Here is a 21,188-nt window from a genome sequence, read left to right on the forward strand (position 1 = left end):
GTAAAGGAAGGGGTCATGGATTAAAGACGCAGGGGCGAAGCTTCCCCACCAAACCACAAACACACCCCACAGCTGGTGTGGACCAAGCCAAGTGTGTGGGACCGAGGCAGGATAAACGAGTATTGTTCTTAGCTCGCCGCACACACAGTGGATGAGACAGCCACCGGTGACACAGGGTCAAGGGGCATGTGGCCGACTATTGCAGGGAGAAATCGCCGGGCCCAGGAGGTACTGAACACTTTTAAGCCATGGCCCACTTCTTAAACACCAACCGAGCTGTGAGGCAAAAACATCAAAACGAGCCACTCCGCTGAAAGACACGACTGGGTAGAATTAAAAATCTGTCGGCTGTCGCAGAATTTGACACAGTCGAGAAACTCGGATAACGCCAGGATCATCTGAGACATTTGAATCAACATTTTTAAGCAGAGAATGCAGATTGTATTTATGAATTTGTGAATGCAAGTTACAGAGAACATCAAAAGCTGGTGGTCTGCGTGCGAACCTTCCTTGACTTGAATTATTAAATCTGTCGATGTCGCACACGCCAGCCACCCCGCGATTATAGTGTAAATTGACAAACTTTTTCAAAACTACAACGGAAGCCACAGAAAGCTGGTTGATACTTCAAGAATGAGCTTTGATACATCTCTGAGGAATACACTGTGCCTCAATAATGTGGTGACTGTCAGGGAGGAAGACAGGAAGAAAAAAAAAATGCTAACTGGTTAAATCTATTTAAGATCCCAATGAGCTTTTTTCCTATTTTAAGATAAAAACCATCCTTGATAATGAAGGAAAAAAAGGAGTTTGTGTGTTTTTTTGGATGGTTTATTTAGAAAGTGATATTATGTTTTTTTCTTCCTTCTGCACCACTGAATTAAGAACTTCAGGAGGAACGCTGACGTTGTTTATTTTCATAGACCCCCTGTCTGTTTATGGTTAAAAAAAAAAAAACACACCACCACCCACCCGTAACGCACGCATACACAACACACACAAACACACACAGCCATAGCGATGCATGAATTTTCTTCGGGAGCAGAGCAAGGAGAAGCGGCACCCGATCTGTCGCCTGTACACCTCTCCCTCTCTCTCTCTCCCTGGCTCGCCTTTGATGTGCTCCCGAAAATGTCATCAGGCGTCAAGGAAAGAGGTTTTTTTCGACCCCACCCCACCCCCAAACACACACACAAACACACACATCCACCCACATCGAATATGAGCAAGACAATTTGCTGTCTCTCACTCATCCTCACCACTATCTTGAACCCCCGCCCAACACCACCCCACTCTTTTCCCAACCCAATCCAAAAACAGAATACGTACCAGTTTCTACCGCTATCTGGTAGCCGGCCTCCAGTCTCCGTGATGACCTTTCCAGCTTCTCTGTGTTGTCCAACAGATGCGCTCTCTGCAACAAATAGAGAAAAAAAAATAATAAAGCCAGAGAAACAAACACACACACACACGCACATAAAAAAAATTGATTGAGAGGACTGGGACCCATTTCAAAGAAACACATCAACACTGTCACCTAAACAGACAGACCACATCTACAGTGACAACATAATACAGCCAGGTTGGCAATAACCTTCATGGATGACAATGTGTTATATGCTGATGGAATATCAAGCATATGCATGTTGAGGCTGACAATGTAAGAGGTGCTGCCGCCTCATCTTGGACATGAAAACAAGAACTACTTTGAGGTTTGTTGCCTCCTTGTATTGTTTCACAGCACAGCCTTCTGCTGCACACAGGGGGAAAGTTAAGGCAGGGAGGTGCAAATCAAGATAAAAATTTAATTCAATTTGAAGCTTGCCAGTCAAAAGAAAATCCTGTCTAGGTGATTGCTTCCAACTGAAGGAGAAATTTAAGACAAAGTCAATATTTATCTCCTCACGTGTAGATAGATTCAACAGATAAAGTGGAACATTTCTTGAATAATAATAATAATAATAACAATAATGAAAAAAATATTTTCTGTTACTTGTTAGTGAACCAAAACCATAATTCATGATGTATGAGTTACTGCATCTCTTGGTTTACTCACAGCTATCAACAACTGAAAGGCCTGCCCACTGAGTTCAAAGAAGGATGTTTCATAAAATATTAAACAAGCAATTTGATCATTTTTTCCAAAGTGGATGTTTATGAGAACCAAGGTGTTAGCTAGGGCTGTAATATCATGTGTACACAACACATATCAACTGATAGCGGCTCCTTAGAGTACCAAGAAAAGAAAAGATTTTGGTCGCTTCTCTATAACTGAACAACTCAAGTCTGATATGTAAGGCAAGAAAAGATCTGATCTGTTGACCGATGGCCTTGAGTTCCATCTTGGGGCTCTCAAATGTAGAAATCTTCCATTATACTTTCATTTCATTGTGTTCAAGTATCCAATTACTGCACCACATTTTATAAACACCTACAGGCAGCACCAATGGAAAAGGGCACAGATGAGCTTTTTAAACACCTTGAATCAGTCAGTTCAGTATTTTCATACCATATAAAAATGAAAAGAGAAGAATCAATGCTACAGTTAATACAAGAGCTTAAATTGATGCCAATGCATGTTGAAAGAGTTTTCAGAACTGAGTGGGATTTTCACTGAATTCTGTACATGTTGTGAGTGATTAGTTGAAGTTACTTGACAATGTCTTCAGTGTTTGCCTGTTTGGTACAATTCTCTCCACTGTCGTCATCGGGGGACCCAGAGTTTCATCTCAACTAACAGCTACAGTTAGTCAATTTGTCACTGAGCACTGGCAACTGTTTTACTGAGGAAACCAGCTGGGAATACCTACTTAAATTTTTTCAACATCATACTTTTATGACATCTCACAAAAGAGGCTCACTAACTATATCACTAACTGATCTTACTTGCTTTGGTTGAGGTTGCATTAAGCTGCATGAAAATGCCAATAGTTGCATTTTTCCCAACATTTTTCATGTCAGATTTTCTTCACAAGGATGGCACAGTCATCCATGACCTGTAACTAGTGACTCGGAAATGTCTGAATTAGGTTTAATTCTGACCTTATATGCAGTAACATGATTCTAAAGATCTAATGAACTGAAGCATTTATTTATAGATTCCTGGTAATTGTATAACAAGTGAGTTAATCACAAAAGGATCTGTTTGATCATTCTTTGTTTCAAGTAATGCCTGAATATTAAACTTTACATTAAAGCTGCTTTGTTTTATGCACATATTTTATTTCATCATGGTGGCTGCTTCAAGCAGACTTTAAAAACTAACTAAACTTACTGTGGTGATTGGTTAAAATTAACCACTTTCACCTTTTTACAAAATGCCAACACAGCTCTTGGTGCATTTAAAAGATGCACGTATTTATGTCTATTAAGAATCTGTTTGTTGAGCTACCCATCTAACATACTAACATAACGTCAAAAAAGATATACAGCCCAATATTGTCCACTGCAGTGACACACTTTATGTGTAACTCCAAACTAAGACCCAGCTTTCATTAACTCCATACTGCCTTCAGAGGAAAGGATCATAAACATCATAAACATGGCAGACTTAAATGTTTACTCGAATGACGTTGGTTTTGATGGCCTTTCTAATGTGTTATGTTAAGAAACCGATCAGATGTAACATATTTGACACTCAAAAACAACCCCATGAATGGCAGCCGCCTCTCTGACAAGGGTTTATGCCCATCACATGAGCGAAGGGGACAGGGGAAGAAGTGAAATCTCTAGTTTGGGTTGGGCTGTCAAAACGTGTACCAGCTAATCACTCAGAGGAAATGAAAAACGTGGAGGAAAAAAAAAAGTCAATGACACACTTTTCAAACTTTGACAATAAGAGGGATGGGAAAAGAGCAGGGAGGAGAAAACTCCCTCTGAACTCTTTCCTTTCCCTCGCTTCCTTTTTCTTCACGCCGCTGACAGATGTCATTTAAAATTGCAGAGATACTTTTTAATAGTTAAAGGGAGGGCAGGGGGAGGATGTAGGGATAGGAGAATGGGTGGGTGGATGGGTGGTAAAATGGGCTGCTCGTAGGAGGAACGTGATGAGGAGATGGTGAGTGGGATAGGATACAAGGTGTGGTGTGTTTTTGGTTTAGGGTGTGGTAGCGGGTTTTGGGGATGGGTTACATGGGTGTGGAAGTGGAGATGGTGGCACTGTGCACGTGGGAGAAAATGGATACCAAGCTTGGTCTATAATGAGCCCCTATGGATCAGCTGAGATGGAGGGGACGTATTGACATGCAATGCTTAAGCTAATACACCTAGACCATGGCTGCAGTGCCTGTGTGTGCCTGGGAGCATGAGGCAGCCAGGGATACTGACAGAGTAGCGCACTCCCCAGGTTCTTCAAAGAGCTCAAGTGATTAGTATGTTATCATTACCATTCGAAACGTGATTTTCCTATTCCCTCTCGGCAAAGGTGACACGTCTCGGGGAGACGGCCGGCAGACTCACTGCGATGGAAAGCCACTTCAAAGCTTTCTCCTCCTGAATTTCTCTCTCTCTCTCTCTCTCTTCTCTCCCTCGTTCTGTCTTCTTTTAGGGCCGGGGGGAAGGGAGGGTGAGTGTGGGTGGGTGTGTGAGGTGGGGAGGGGGGGGGGGGGTTGCTGAGGGGTAGTGGTGGCAGTGCTGGTGTATATATGTGTGTGTGTGTGATCATTAGAATAATGCGCCCCAAGTTTGACGGTGACAGAATCTGAAGGAAAGGGTGAGAGTTCAGCCACTAAGAATCCAGTAATGGCACACTGTGATGGCCCTAGTAATGAAACAATCCAGCCATGAATACAGGATGATACTGTGGAAAATAATGAAAAGGAACATGTACAATTAAAACTAAACATCCTCCACTACATAGTCACAGTCGTGGCTGACAGAGTGATTACGTCTATAAACTTAATCTAAAGTGAGGTGACTCTTACTCTCCAGGAAAGCAATTTTGTTCCAATATATGATTGTCACACAACACCCATGAAAATGTGAACATATTGAAGTTTTCAGCTAAGATTTTACTCTGCAGTTAGCAAGCAAAATGCAAGACATCCTTGTGCAGCATTTTTGTCAAGGGAAATGCAAAGTGGCTACCAGCCCCTACTGTGCTACAATGTCTCATATCAAGGCTTGACCCCTGTGGTTCTGATATAACCATCGGGAAACCTTAAGAATAAGGTGAAGGCACACATACACTAACAGCTATTCAAGCTCAAATACTGTCTTGCAATTTCAGATCTGCCATTAAATGATTTAAGAAAAACTAAGGATCCCATCAAAATCATATTTGATCATCTCATGGAGCATTCTAGCAAGAGGATTTAAATGCAATATATGACAAATATTGTGCATCTGTGAGTGCACTGGTGCACCCCCCCCCACCACCACCACAACCACCATTTCTGCCTATGCATGTATGCCTTTTCATCTGACACCTACATTTTGAACAAAGATCTTCTTAGGAACCACGAAAATTGTGTTTTTTTGTTGTGCTTTTTTGCGTCAAGAAACACTCTTCAGTTGTAAGTTATTAACAGGGAGCCCCAGAACAATGCAGCTGTAGCTCAAAAGAAATCTCAGCCCTCTTCTTTCGCTCTCCTGCCTTTTTTCAATATCAAACACAGGCGGTTACTATCACCATTTTCCAAAGTTCAGATGATTTCCTTATTATTTCAATAAGGGTGGGGGAGAGTCAAAGTGAATAATGATGACAGCTGTGATTCAGACTGACTGTGTGATCTTCTGTGCCGTTTGTTTGGGACTTGTAAGACGAGGAATTACAAGTGTCAAACAGCTGTGAATATGGGTGCTAAATATTTAAACATGTTTTTCAGCGGAAGAAAAAAAAAAGTATAGTTTTTAAAAGCAAGGCTTAAGTGTGTATAAGCTGTGCCAGCCTTTGATTCAAATGCAGGAAGAGCAGAAGGGTAAAAGACTGCAATGGAGAAGTGCAATGGCGAAAGGGGCGCAGAATCAAGCCCGATTACACAGATCGGGCCATTCCAAAAGGGGTAGACAGGTGAGGTAACTCAAGATGTCTTCTGACCCTCAGGCTAGAAGGAAATGCACAAAAAAGGTGGGAAGAAGAAGGGGAAACAAAAGTACAGCTAAATAAAAGAAAAAAGCGTGATAACATGGCATCTGGGCCAGGTTGGCGCTCTAAATTATGGATAGGTGTGAATGGTGAGGCTTTGATAGGAATTGAATTACTCAGCTTCAGCAGAAGCCCTCTTGAACATAGTCTCACTCAAAGGCACATTTAGCAACATAGTGTTAGTGCACCTGCAAATGCATATAAATGAATATAATGTAACCTAATGTAACCCTAAATCTGCTTCAGTTAGAGGGAAAAACACTGTCTAAAATATGATCAGCATGAGTAATGTGTGTTATTGTAAAAGATGCAGTGGCTATTTACGTAGCAAATCAGTGTTATTAAAAGTTCCACTTACACTTAAGTATGATGCATTTGAGCAGATTAGGGAGTTAATAATATTGTTGGATAGTTCAAGGACAATGTACAAGTTTAAAAGCCTAAAACGCTTCATAAATACTGTTTACATGCTTTTTAAATACTACTGCCTGCCCTAATAATTCAGCCATTTTCAGTGTTGTTTGCCATGGTGAAGCTTTTCATACAACATATCTAAATGATGTTAGGAGTAGAAGAAACCTGTATAAGTCAGTCATAAAGGGCCTACAATAAATGGGCAGGTCGTCAAGGTTGTGCAATGGTTTATTTACTACAATATTTTTGTTTGTTTTTTAAACTAAATGGATTCACACGGTCAATTTGTGTTAAATTATAGGGATTATGAGTGGTGTGTGTTAATTAGAGAATCTGCATTAGAGTTACAACTACAGATTCTATAACAACATAAAAGTCAATTTCACCCTAGTATCCGAGCCTCTTGTTTACTACCTCAAAATGAAGAAAACAAAGCAAACTGTTGCTAATGGTGCTACATGGGGGGAAACTTATGATATAATTTCTAGTCTGTTTGGCTAATGAGCTAACCAGCAAGCTAACTGTGACTCTTGTTACAGTTGGGTGTGTATTGTAGCTAACGTTATCTGCTAAAGCAAAGTAATATTTTACCTGTTGCTTGTTTGCACTGACACGCCTCTCTCGACATTCTTGTTTGAACTAGTCTACATTTTCAATGAACACCAACGCTTGTTGACCAATGACTGAGGCCGCTTCATTATATTGCATACGCTGTGTATGGTACACTACATTGCACATTATAGTGTGTGAACAATAAAGTACATTAAATTGAATTGAGCACAGTGACTGTACTGGTGTTTATGCAATACTAAATGACAGCACAACAGCAACTACTCTACAGTCTTACACCACATTATCACCAAAAATAGATGTCATATCACTGATGAGAACCTTAATCCAATTCATTACAAAAGGCAGAGAACAAGTCATTTGGCCCCATTCAAGAAAATTAAGGGACAGTGAATCTTACAAGCAGTCATTTCCTCTTGAAACCAAGAAGTTGAACCACGTTGGAAGCTAAGCCTTGCTTCATTCCCCAATATTCGTCTTCAAAAAGGCATATCAGAAATAATATCTTATCTTTACTTTCTGATATTTAAGGTAAGAAAAACTGGAGAAACTGGCCTTCAGTGAATTCATTATCTTTGGCTTGGCCTGTGAGCTGTTCAATCAGACATGTAAAAAAGTGTCCAAATGAGCTGATTTTAATTTTCTACGGGAGAGAGGAGGGCAAATGGAAATTTCAGTAGGAAAGCATAATTTAAATTGTTAGAGCAGAGAAGCACTTACCTCTTCACGTAACTTTATCAACTGCATCATGAGAGCAAAAGGGAGAAGAGAGAAAGATGGAGAGAGTGAAGGAGAGATAAAAAAAAAGCAGAAACATGGCAGGAGGAAGATCAGTTATGTGGGCTGGGTACTGAATTAACCTTGACGATTTATCTGTTTGCATGTTTAGCATTTGGAAATCACAAGACAAACACATTAAACGAAGCTAAAAACGCCGCTCGGGCTGACTTTTTTGAACAAACAAAGATCAAGTCCTGGCGCTGTCACATTAAACAAGGAGGGGGAATGGATCGCTCGACTTGCAATATCAACTAACATTATCAAGGAAGTCACATCACAGAAGTTGATATAGCAGGAGAAAAGAAAAAAATCAGTAAGATATAGTCTGAACAGTTGCAGTATGTTTAAAATATTTTGTATCTGTCGTTTTGCTGAATTCTCTGGAAAAGGATGAAAAGAAATGTGTGCCCACTGGAGCTGAGCTGGAGAAATGCTGAGCAACCCCGTTTGTACCACTGTTTATCAATGCTGATATACTGTCAATATTTCAGTAAAGGTGCATGCTGTGTATATTATGTATGTAGAGTCACGTGAGGCTACCATTGTATATACAGCGTGGCTTATTATTGGGACAACCACAGATCATGAAAAATGAATCTTAGCATAGCTATACATTTTTGATGAAAAAGAATCTCAAATTTAAAGTGAAGTAAATAAGAAATGCTATTCCTATTCCCTGTCCTGAAAACTCTTGCATCTCTGATAATGAATCACACATGTGAGGAAGGGCAATAATTCCTTCTGCTATTAATTTATGCCTAATCACAATTCACAATCACAAATTTCCCTGGTCTGTTTTTAAGTGGGGGTTGTAGAGAAGGAAAGAGAAGACTGGGGCTTATCGTGGGAATGCAACATGCTCGGCTGAAAAAGGGGAAGGACAAATTTCTTGATATCCAAGCCTTTTAAAGGTGTTTTTTTAATCCACTTTTCTTGGCCAATATTAATGGTAAGCAGATCTAAGGGGAGGCTCAGAGACACTATTATTTTTGCTGTTTATTTTGAATTTTGTGAATCAATAATAATTTTGTATCCTATAAAAAGAGCATTCTTAGACTTCTAACTAAAAGGTTAAAAAAAAAAAAACAACAACTGGGAGACGGTACAAAGATGGCATCTTTATATTTATATAATTCAGAGCATCACCTCCTTCTATCAGTTCCTATGACCAGAATAAATCAAGAATCGACATTTAACATTTCTACCTATCTTATACTGAAATCCTGAAAAAAAAAAACTGTACTGCATACATTTGTGTCCTCTATTTATATTACACCACTCGAAGGATGTAAGGATGAATCTACACTATATAAAACACAAACAAAAATAGTATTTCACACATTACAATCTTACAATTGTTACACCATTTCTCCTTGTAATTTTAGAACCATCTCAAAAATAGTTCTTGCATTATTTTTGTTTTTTCCACCAATCATAAGATCTATCTATATCTATGACTTTTCAGTGTAGTATTGCAAATAAAAAATATTGTCAATATCTCTAATGTGGGAGGCAAACAAGAATAACTGCATGTTTTTCTAAAGAGCTCTTACCCTTGAAAATGTCGGCAGTAACAAGATGCACTTTAGAGTGGAAACTGTCTTTTCTAACTTAAGTAACAACTCCCCACTAAGAATGTATTATTAAACAGGCCAAAGTTTAAAACTACATTGTGGATGTGGTTATTTAGGGCTTGAACAAACCCAGCAGATCCTGCGATCCCTCACCCCAGCTCTGCCATCAGTCAATGGGTACCAAACAAAACTTGTTCTAGCTCATTTGTGCTGCCTGACTGATTGCAAGTCCTCATAGAGGATTTGTTAAAACTATATGAGGGGCATGTTGAGCTGTGTTTCTTGTTTCTTCCTGTTTAGCTTTATTTTTCTTTGGCATCCATTCTTTAGTACAGCCAACGATGCTCGCACTGTTCAAGAGATACAGAGCAGTAAATACAGAATATTGTAAATGTTATAATTACTCCTGCATGAGCGCCGTTCCTTGTGTTTTTGTGATGCCAGCCAGTATTCAAAATTGCACTGCTGCAATTTTTCTGTTATGATAATCAGCAATTTTTTTTTCAAACAAAAGATTTTTTTTATCCAATACGGAATTCGATACAAGTGGTAATCTGCTTCCTTTGTAGCCTGTAAAATCTGGTCCATGCCGGCTCAAACCAGCACAATCTCTTGTGGCCAAGCCTTCTGCTGTGACTGAAATCGAAACTATTCCGTATAGTGTTCGTGTGTGAAAAATGTGTGTGCATTTGCTCTTTGTGTGTGGTGTCTCTGCGTGTGTATGTGGCGTCGAGTGTGCGTGCGCACCAACATTTGTGCGTGTGTTGCATGCAGAGGAAACAGAAAGGGAAAAAAATGTGCAATGGTAGCCTACCACATTATTAAAAAAACGAGTGATAGTGCCAATTCAGTCTCTGTCCGCATACAGATAACGAATAAATGCCGAACTCTATTAAATCGTCCTTTAGCCATTATCGCAGGGCCAACACGCCATTTTCAGAACTTATGACGGTTCCCTATTTACTTAGCTATAAATCCTTGCCATGTAACCAACAGATTTGTGACTGGTAATGATCTGCTCAGCCAGGGCTATATGAAATGATCCTGACCTCTTTCAGATCGTCAGGAATTAAATTGACCGACTTGCCCCGGCCCCCACCATCTTTTCCCCTCTCCTATCACCGCCGTCTCGTTAGATAAAAAACCCTGAAGTTCCGAGTACTCCACTCACAGCAAGACCAAGACAAGTATTATCTCCACAAGTTTTAGAATGAAAATGAGGTAAATACGGCACCTGGGAGAAAAAGGGGAAATGTATATCATCTATTTACTTTGCTTTTGCCCCCAACATGAACTATTTCTGTGCCTTTCTGTTTGTGGGTATGTGTGTGTTTTAGGTATGTAATTATGATTTTTATAAGTTTAACATCAGATATTATTATTGTTAATTATTACTTTGTTTTTCACATTTAAATAAATTATAGTGTGTGTTAAACATATCAAGGTGTTGAGTCAGGGTTATCTTTTAGCAAAACAAAAACTAATCTAAATAAAATAAACACTGCTATAGAAAAAAGAAAATGCCATTTACTATAGCTTGGATTTTTTAAAGTGCATTGATGACCTTAACTCACACAGAGAAATGTTGTTTTAAATATATTTTATATCTCTAATGGCGTACCATAAAAATAGGAAAATACATAACATGAGATTTTATTAATATTATTTTACATTTCCTAATTTAAATTATTTTGTTGATATGACCTGAGACTTAAGCTGAGGATGGTGTTCTGAGCTTTAAATGTCACATTCAGTTGCCACTATTTTTCCTGATGTGTGCATGTATAGATTCAAGCAGCACAATATTTTATAGTTTTTCATTTAGTAATAAAATTATACGATATAAAGCTATATAAAATTAATTAGATAATTATTGTCATAAGTAATCATTATTTTTAAAACAATAACAACAACAATAAAACAGCAGTTTCAAAAATCATCATCTAATATATTTCCACAATATTAATTCCACTGACACATTTTTATTATTTCAACAATCTTCTTTGAGATCTGTAAATTCCAGATTTCTAAATATTAGTTTTAAATATTTTTGGATCCATTTTTAATGAAAGTGAAATAAGATTTGAAATGAAATGTGATACATTTTTTCACATTTTCCTTTGACAAGATTTTGATAGAACCCATCAGTGTCTCGAATGTGACATTTCTGACAGCAAATCTCCTTCCAACTTCTGCATAAAATGTCAGAGTCACTTTTGTGTCTTGCTAATTTGCCAGGAATATGCATATCAATTACACATCTTGGCTCGTGATACATATGTTTCTAAGATGTGCAGTTCATGGGTCATCATTGAAATGGTAATAGGGAAATGTTCAAAAAAAAAAACAGGCAACTTTATTTAGCTTGGCTTAGCTGTGAATCATCTAAGTATACTCCCATAAAACACTGTGGGACTAAATGTGCAAATATGCATTTGAGTATTCATCGTTGTCTCTTTTTTTCTTTTCTGAGTGTGCAAGTGTTTATCTGCATTTGAGAGTGTGATTGTGTGTGCCTGGAAACACAATAACCCTTGGAAGTTGACAGCTGATTCTAAAGGCAATATATAATTAGTCAAAAGACGTTTGGTCATAGTTGAGAGTGGCTGCATATGAGTGGCAGCTGTGCAGGTGAGCAATAGGTACATTTATCTTAAATGTTAAAACGCTGTTTGCTGAATCTGTTGATGTATCACTGTTTTGATGCAGCTCTACATTTATTCAAATCAACTTAAGTTTAAAAGAACATGTGGCATCTTTTGGGCAATTAAGATCACAATTCAAGATAACTGTTTTCTTTTTCACTGAAACTGATGTGAAAGAATCTTTTTTAAACACTGCTGACAATGAATGGAAATTGCTAATGTGGTCTCAATCTGTGTTTATATTCCTCGAATTCAACAGGCTGAACTGATATTCAGACAAAATGTTACCCACCAGCTTGTAATAAACAATCAACCAACTGAGAATATGTTAGATAGTAGATAGATAAATAGATAATAGATCTAAATGCCTGAGATGTAAAATGGAATTTGGGATTTTAAATCAAAGGCTAATATTCAATAATAAATATTATTAAGGGGCTAAATTATATTTTTGGAATACTGCACCAAAATATCTCCAGTGAAAAATATGAGAACCGGTGTCCTTATTCATTTTGAGTATCTGCATTGTGCAGGTTCACCACCCTTGGAGTTTAAAGAAAGACAAGAGAACAAGATTTACATTCTATGTGTGTGTGGACCTTGATGGAGGATGGAGGATCTATTATAGGCCTAAGTCCACACCCGGCTGGAGAACAGCTGTGGGATGGTTGGAGTGGAGAGGCCAGGGTTTTTGGATTGAAATTTGTGCTGGATTGTGTGTTTGTGTTTAGGTGTGTGTGTGTGTCGGTCACAATCTGGCTTTGGCCAGACACTGGTCCCATTCCCTGAGCCCACTCACTGGCAGCCCAGCTTTGCATTAAACAGTGTTCCTTCCGCATGACTTGGTGACAATACTGTGGTCTCAGCTCTCGATGGCCCCTGTGAGGGGCCCACCTCCTCACCCTGGGGGCCAGTCAGCCACCCACACTGGTGTCGGTTAGGCCCCTGATTAGCACCTCACCTGGCTCTCGGAGGAGCTGGCGTCATCCCCCAGGAGCTCGTTGCGCACCTCATCACTGTAGGCAATACGTGACCTTTTCTGCAGAGGGAGGAGGATGAGGAAGAAGGACAAAAAGAAGAAGAGAAGGGAGAAACAGAGGAGAGCAAAAAGAGAAAACAAGTGGGGAAATATGGCTTAGTACTGTTGCTGATGCAAAGACACAACAGGCATTCCTTAAGCACGAGAGCCCCCTAATGGAACTCGGTGACAAACTGAGTCATACACATGCAGGTTGTGTGAATGTGTATGAGTGAGTGTGTGTGTGTGTGTGTGTGTATGTGTGTACCCCTACAACACATGTACTGACAACAAGCATGTCTGGGTTTGTGCCCATGCCTCCTTCCAAGGTGATCTACTGTACCTAGTGCACTTGTGCCACAGAAGTGGTGGCAAAGAGCCCCCCCACCCCGCCCACTTAAACAAATACAAGTTCAGGGATAAAAAACCTCATCTTGTGTGCATGGAGAGGCTGTGGAACAGGGGGACAGGGGAGAGGGCCAGGGAGATGTATTATGAGGAAGTATCACTTGTCAGCGCTAAATCTTTTCTGGGGGCTGTCACTGCTGTCATCCCAGTGCAGTGGCAGGCTCTGTGATAACACCAATGCTGAGACTCAGACAGGGAATAATTCATCACCCATTGGCGGCCCATCGGATTTGGGGTTGCCTCTCTCTCTCTCTCTCTCTCTCTCTCTCTTACACACACTCACACACACAAACATATTCACACACGCACACACTCTCTCTCTTTCTGTCTCCAGATAGGCTAGAATAAGAGGGAATGCCATGTCCAAAAAAAAAAAAAAACACCCAAAAAGACAAACACTCAGACACACACATTTCATACACTACTTCAGAGTGTGCCACCTCCGATTGTGGAAGAGTGGGCTGCCATTGTACCGCTTGTTTACAGACGCCCGACCCATGGAAAAACAGCCTCTTGGCATGCCCTCTAAACTAAACACACACCAGCAGCAGACACAGAAAGTGTTTACTAAGCCTCCTTCGCTTTCTCTCCCTGCCTTGACAGGGTTTCTAGGTGGGCTGCAGGAGGTGGGCAAAATCAAAGACAAACACCAGCATAGGAATGAAAATATCACTTTTTCTCAACACGAATTCTTTCTGTTTTTCTATATTTACTTAGTCCTAGACTCTAAATAAATAAAACAAAGACACAGAATCAGTGAAGGAACACCAATTACCTGGTGGGGACATTTTTTTCCACAAATACAGTATCCGTTCCCACTATCTTTCTATTATCAGTAAAAGTTTGAAGGAGCTATTGCATGAAATACTTTGATGCTACCTTCCATGAGAAAACCACAAACCAAACTTGAAAAAGCCAATTCTAACCTCAAGAGTGATGATATCAAGTTCCTTGATTGAAATAACTTTGGAACCAATCACAATCGAGCCAGTTGATTTTTTTTTTTATTTGTCTCTCCTCATAATCTGGAGCACTGAGTGGAAAGTCATGGCTGATGTGATTTGGCTGTTATTATCGTGATGGTGAGGGCCACAGTTCTCTGGAGTAATTACTGACTAGACGGAGGGCCTGATTGACCCAGACCACAAAACCCATTAGATAAAGAGTGCACCCAAACAATACTCAACCACAGGGACCTAAGCTAACCACAGAACGCCTACTGTGTGTGAAACAGAATATCGGCAGCACAGACCCAAATAAATCTCAACATCCCCCCCCCACACACACACACATTACACAGGAGCAGGAACACTTGGCTCAATTATTTACAAAGTTTGTGACAATTGTTACAACACTTAATTATGTAACAGCAAATTCCAGAATATCTAGAAAAACAAGGTAAACTGATTTTTTTTTTAATCTCACAAGTCAATTAGCTTCCTCAACACTTCATGATTTAAACAAATATCACAGATATGGTGCTTTGTGTCAAATAGAGGTGACATCAAGATACATAAAATATAAATAATTTCTTGTTTTTTTTTTTCATCTAAAATACATCCTTGAAGAAAATGCATATATATATATATATTACAAAACTATTACTGATAACATTTGTTCACTCTAATTTAAATTTCAGTTCTAATATCAGTATTTTTTGAAGCCCCATCTTTTGCACATGGTGGTCACTGCTGTCAACACATTAAAAGGAATTTAAGATTTGAGTAAAACCAGAAAGACAATAAGCATCAATCTGAAGACAGCATTTACACTTGTATACAAGGCACAGACACGTACACTGGTATTTTTTGCCAGGAAAACACCCACATATTTCATTTAAGTCGAGTTACATCTTAAAGAGCTGCAGAGCAACTTAGGGGGAAAGACGACTTCACCAGTAATTGAGACGAGGAAGCCTGGGAGAAGCACTGATTTGAATGTTAAGGCTTACGTCGCCTTCAAACCATATGCAGGGTTTTTTGGTATTTCTAAATAGCTGTTTGTTACAGATGAATGTATGAAGCGCATCTGCAATGAGAACAGAGTAGATAACAAAGAAAGTATAAAGAATGGAAAATGTCATTGAAATGAAAGTGTTGCCGCTTCTTCCCCTGTACAGTATACACTCCAGTTTTTGGATTCCCCTCTGGAAAACAACTGATTCCTGAATGATTACTGCCTTCCCATTTGATGTAAAACATAAACAGCTGTGCAATATTGACTGCTTAATACAGTGAAAGATTGTGACTATAAGTTAGGATGTTGAGCAAAAAATCGTAAAAGTAGCAACAGGATCATTCTTGAGGCCAGGAAGGCAGATTCAGATACCTGTTCTACAGTAAAATCCTCTACTTTATAAAGAAAATGCACTGAAACTGCCTGCTTCTAGTTACAGCATGTGAGGACTGAGCTCTGCATCTTAAGACGAAACCAACTAATCAGGCTTTGTAATATAAAAAAGAATGAGCTCTTTCAGAAGATACCTTATTGCTCAGAAAAGAAAAAAAAAAGAGCTTTTTTTAATCCTTTTGAAAGGTCTGTCTTTTGTCACTTTTTTAATCTTGGGTGAGAATTTGCTTCTATTCCCGGAAGCACACATGAAAAGTACAAAGGTACATCTTAACTTTATGCAAAGTGGCCTGCCTTTAAAACTCTACGCATCCCGTCAAATGCAGCGATAGAGGTGCTGGTGTCCTGTCAAAAACACACGTTTTACCTCTGTTGACATGGATAGCAGACAAAAAAAAAGCGAATCTTCTTTACCCATCAAAATGTAATTACATATGCATGCATAACAATTCATATCAGATATGCTAATAAGTTTGGCATAATCCTCTGAACAGCAAATGATATTTATTTAATTATAACAGCTATATATATGGATCTTTCCTTTGTGTCTAATTTCTTTCTAGTTCATCAGCATTCTAGGGTATATACTGTCTAAATAAACATGATTGTTAAGTTCCTGCATTGTCCAGAAAGAAGTAAGTAAATATTAAAAACATTCTTTTACAGAAAATGTATTTAAAAAATTGTAAAACAACAACCTTTCCTCATTTCAAGCAACTGATGATCATCTGCTTTGTAATGTTAAGGAAAAGTTCCCTATTCCCAAAAAAATCACAGTAATAAAAACCAAATAAACTGAGATTCATATACACATTCCAATGCCCTCCAACTCTCCTCCTTGCTTTTTGCCCAGTGCAACGAGTGACACAAGGACAAGCGCAAATAATTGTGGCGCCTGGAAAGCTGAAAAATGTAAACAGTTCATTAGATGGGAAATAAAAGGCGTAAAAATACCCAGGGGCAGAGTGTAATGAGGGGCCCTGAAGTTCCTCTGCAGACACTTTTTCCCTCCACTTTCCCAAGCTTTTCCTTTTCGCCCTGCACACACGTCTGGCGGCATAGCATGAAGAGTAATTAACCATATTCAATTTACAATTCTACATTCCATTACAGGCTTTTTCACCAGCAGGAGAGCAGCTGGGCATTTCCAAATTTAGACGTAATAACTCTTATGTCCAGTTCTGTGTGCTTTCCTGAAACTGGCATCCCAACCTTTTATTTTCCTAACTGTCATAGTTGCTCTGTGAAGGTGGAAACATATCAAAACCACCATTTTAAAAATAACTTCCAGGGGCACATAAAATACAAATAAAATATCTTTAAATATCTTGTAAAAACTAAAAAAAGACAAAAAACTGAAGTCAGCGCTGAATTGACAATAAAGTGGGCTAATAAAATGTCTCTGTTTTCAAGACTCCATGCTAAACTCAAAGGTTATCTATTTCACTTCCTTTCCTCCTCCTGCTGTGATATTTTCCCAGGTGATGTGTGGACCAGTGCCAGCAGGTCCCACTCTGGTTCCCCAAGTGGGGGCAGAGGTGGACTGATGTGGCATGGCGTTAAAAGGAAGCTGAGACCTTTAAGCAGGCACAAGTATCACAACAGCATCTTAAATAATGCATCTGTGCTTGGCAGGGGTTTAACACATACACACACACACACACGCTAGCATGCAGCCAGCAAAAAGAAAAACACACACACACACAAATTGTTGTCTTGTGTCTTTTACTCTTTAACACAGACAAATTGGGAGAGGTTGTTCAATTAAGTAAGTGCTCAATTTAATGCATTTGATATATTATCAGACAAAGGCAAGCAGCTACAATTGGGATTGTCACAGGAGGGTGTCATTTGTGCCTTTGTTTCACTGTGGTCTTTGGTGCAATCGAATCCTCCACTTCTGTCTGTTGTGTGTGTGTTTGTGTGAGTGTATATGTGTGCACAAGGGCTACTGTATGTAAGACAGAGGCTTCTGTGAGCCTTTGCATCCCGGGGAAGCCTCCTTTAGAGAGCGTACGCGCATGGAACATATGTGAACGGTAGCCCGGTGTGTGTTCTTTCCCCTAATAAAAGTGCAGCAGTGGTAGAGAAGCTGGAGCCTCAGATAACAGCATGGGGCCTCTCATTAGCTCACAGGTTGGTGCTTTGGTGGCTTCTACGCAAACGGTATTGTGTTCCACTTCCATGAAAAACCTGAAGGAGTCTTGCTGAAGCAGTTGTCGAAAACACAAATAAAGGTGAATGATCAACAACGGAAAGGTAATAAATAAGCCTGCGACATATCTAAACAGGTATGAGGTGAGAGACTTTTTTTCAGGTGACAGAGTGTACAAGCTTCAAAAGCATCTTTTTTTTCTTTTCTTTTTTTTTTTAATCAAACCAGACATGGTCAGAAATAACTGAAAAAACTTCTCTTTATTAGCTTAATTCAATAGAAAATTTAAATACTAATTCCCATTTTAGTACTGTGTCACTAAATCTATCCTTTTTTTTATTAGACCACAAGTAAACAAGATTTTATCTCTGGGGGAAAAATACCTAGCAGTTTGCCAGTGGAAGAGTACACTATTCTGATAGGGGCCTTTCATGCTTGTACCTCTGTGATACCAGTGGTGTATTTCCCTGTCAAAGTCATTTCTATTGCTAAGTACAGCCGAGATCAGTCAATAAGCCTAACGACTGTACCCACATAGAGAGAGGCCAAGAGACGGCAAGAGAAGGGGGGTGGGGGTGGGGGTGGATTGCAAGTGAACTCCAAACAAAAGAGCAAATTCGAGGCGGGCTTTGATTGAAGAAGCACCATATACTTTTTGAAGGCCAAGGGATCATCTCTCAGTGGTTATTTCTTTAAGGCATGAGGGCCCGATTAAACCCAATATTAAAATATGGACGCGCTTCTAATGAAAAATCAAAGGCCCTGTATCCCCTACCACACCCCCATCCTTCCTTCTCTCATGTTCTGTCAAGTTTTCTCCGCTAGCCATGGTTGTGTAGGAGGGGACAGAAAGCAAGACAGAAAGGAAAGAGAGTATGAAAAGAAAGAAAGAAGAGAGCAAGAAAGGGAAAGAAAGAAAATGGGGAAAGAGGGAGGGTTATAGAGATGAGGGACCTAGGTGCTGGTGGTGCAAAACAGAGACAGACAGCATTGGTTGGAGGAGTAAATCAATAGAGCAGAGCCGTCGGGGAGGCGGGCAGCCAGGGCAAGGAGAGAGTAGAGGAGAGGGGGAACCAGCACAGGGGCCCGGGCTCCGATCACAACGCTGGCTTCTGGCGTGCAGTGGGGAATAAAGTGGGCCTCCCCGGGTCAGCACCAGAGAAAAAGGTGAGATTAGAGGAAAGTGAAGGAGGGATTTTCATAGAGTGAAGGTAGGAGGGGTGGGTGTTGGAGGATGACGAGGAAAGAGTGTGTGTGGAGGGGGGGTGCATTGCAGGATACCTGGCAAGCCAGGGACCAACCGGCCCATTAGCCTGTGGCTACCTACATATGGTTCACTGAACCCTCTGCTGAGAAGAGCTCCTCTCCTATCAGTCTTTCCATCCTTTTTTAAAGAAAGAAATACCTTCACTTTTAACCCTTTCTCTGCTTTGGAAAGAGGCTCACTCCTGACCTCGATTTATGATTCATTTTTGTTTGATGTCTATTCTTGGAGTGTTATCTAAAATTGAAAAATGTAATAAAAAAAAAACCTAGACACAAAGGGAGAGGAGTCGGGCCTGCTGAGCATGTGCGTGTACGCGTCCATCAGTGGACATGCACACAGAAGACTATCTTCTTCAGTGCGTTGCCTTTTCTAGTAATGTGACCATTGTTGGTGCTGAATAGCTAGCTCATTAGCATAAGAATACAGCAGCACACACAGGGACTTAGCCAGATCATTATCTCTATATATTTATGTATACTTTGTTATTTCACTAGCTAGAACACATTCAAATGCTGATGAGGCCAGTAAGGCCCCTTTCCAAAGCCCTTCCAACATGTGCCCTCCTGAACTTCCCAATGCACTTAGCCGTTTCCTGGGAGTCTGCAGGTTTTGTACTGGAATTTACAACAGTAGTTCAAAAATGATGAGAAATAGCCAACTGAAAACTAAAAAAAACCTAAAATATAAAGAAAAGAACATTATATATTCAACCCAGAGATAAATAATGAAGTTGAATAATTACTAAAAACAATCACTTTCTGTTCATTATTCAAAAGAAAAAGTAGCATAACATATACAAGGATGACAGCAAAATGAAAAACTACACAAATTAATTAATTTAATGAAAATTTTGTTAATTTGTTTTCCTAAACAGATTTTTTCAACCACAAATTCCTAGCCATTTGATATAAGCACTTAAAGCAGAGAGTGTGTTATGCGAAACTGATCATTTCTAAATAAAAATGTACAAAGACAATAATGTACAAAAAGCTTGACAATGCAGAACAAACAAGAGTTTAGTCTCACTGCAGGAGTAGGCTGATGCTCTAATGGTGGCCAACCTCTGGGATAATTGAAAAAAAAAACCCCTTAATTCATCTTCCACAATATAATTCTGATCAAGGCCACAGCCAGATTCCACTGCAGGCTTCAAAAACACCAGAGAAAAGGCAAAATTGTTGGTCGCTGAGAGCAAAAACACTTTCCCTTTCTTTTTGGCACGCTCGCTCATTAGAAACACTTAGGATGAGAGAAAGAAACAAAGTTTAATTGTGTGTCTGCATGTGTGTGCTTGTTTGTGTGAAGGCAGTGTGAGCAGGGGTTAAAACAAGTGTAAACATGGAGCTTTAACTATTAAGAAACACCAGTAAAGAGGCAATGTAAAGAGTTCTTTCTCTGTACTCTGAGGCTTTCTTATTAAAAAGCAAATGCCACTGCCTAAAATACAGAGGAAAAACACAGACTCAATGATTCATAATATATTTCATAAATACTTCATGAATCCCCTCACCATACTTAAACCAGTCTGGCAAAAAAGAAAACATTGTCACCTATTCTAGTACCCGCTTGTCAGCACATCACTGGGGAGTGGGTGTCACATGTCACTTCTGGTTTACAGTACTGCGTGGGACAGGCTCGGTGCACGGAAATCGGGGGTAGGACAGAAAGAAGAACAGAAGAAAAAGTGAAGGGGAGGTGGAAAGGGGAGTAAAGGGAGGGAGGAGGAAGGAGGAGGAAGGGGGTGTTATCATATCATCGCCCCATGTCTTTATATTCTCCCCCTTATTATCTTTGGCCCCCACTCACTCCAGTCACTCAATCACACAAGCCCTGAGGACAGCGAGGGGACCTGGGAGGGCCTTCGCTTCATGGCAGATTCAGCCAGACAAACGTCTGAAAGCTATACTGATCGCTGTCAGTGTG

General features: G+C 39.7%; 1 protein-coding gene across 6 annotated transcripts in view; it reads right to left on the reverse strand.

Annotated features, from left to right (window-relative positions):
- vti1a (vesicle transport through interaction with t-SNAREs 1A) overlaps positions 1-21,188 on the reverse strand; it is a 111,059-nt gene that overhangs the window by 76,281 nt on the left and 13,590 nt on the right. For 3 of the 6 annotated variants that reach the window (XM_018703310.2, XM_018703308.2, XM_051066149.1), the window contains exons 4-6: positions 13,030-13,107; positions 7,790-7,810; positions 1,330-1,414 (exon numbers count right to left, since the gene is read on the reverse strand). In XM_018703310.2, coding sequence (XP_018558826.1) covers positions 1,330-1,414; positions 7,790-7,810; positions 13,030-13,107 — 184 coding nt within the window. The remainder of the gene's footprint in view (positions 1-1,329; positions 1,415-7,789; positions 7,811-13,029; positions 13,108-21,188) is intronic. The other 3 variants (XM_018703309.2, XM_018703312.2, XM_018703311.2) reach the window with 2 other exon arrangements.

This window comes from Lates calcarifer, linkage group LG23 (assembly GCF_001640805.2).
Source record: "Lates calcarifer isolate ASB-BC8 linkage group LG23, TLL_Latcal_v3, whole genome shotgun sequence".
In the NCBI taxonomy this organism is placed as follows: domain Eukaryota; kingdom Metazoa; phylum Chordata; class Actinopteri; family Centropomidae; genus Lates; species Lates calcarifer.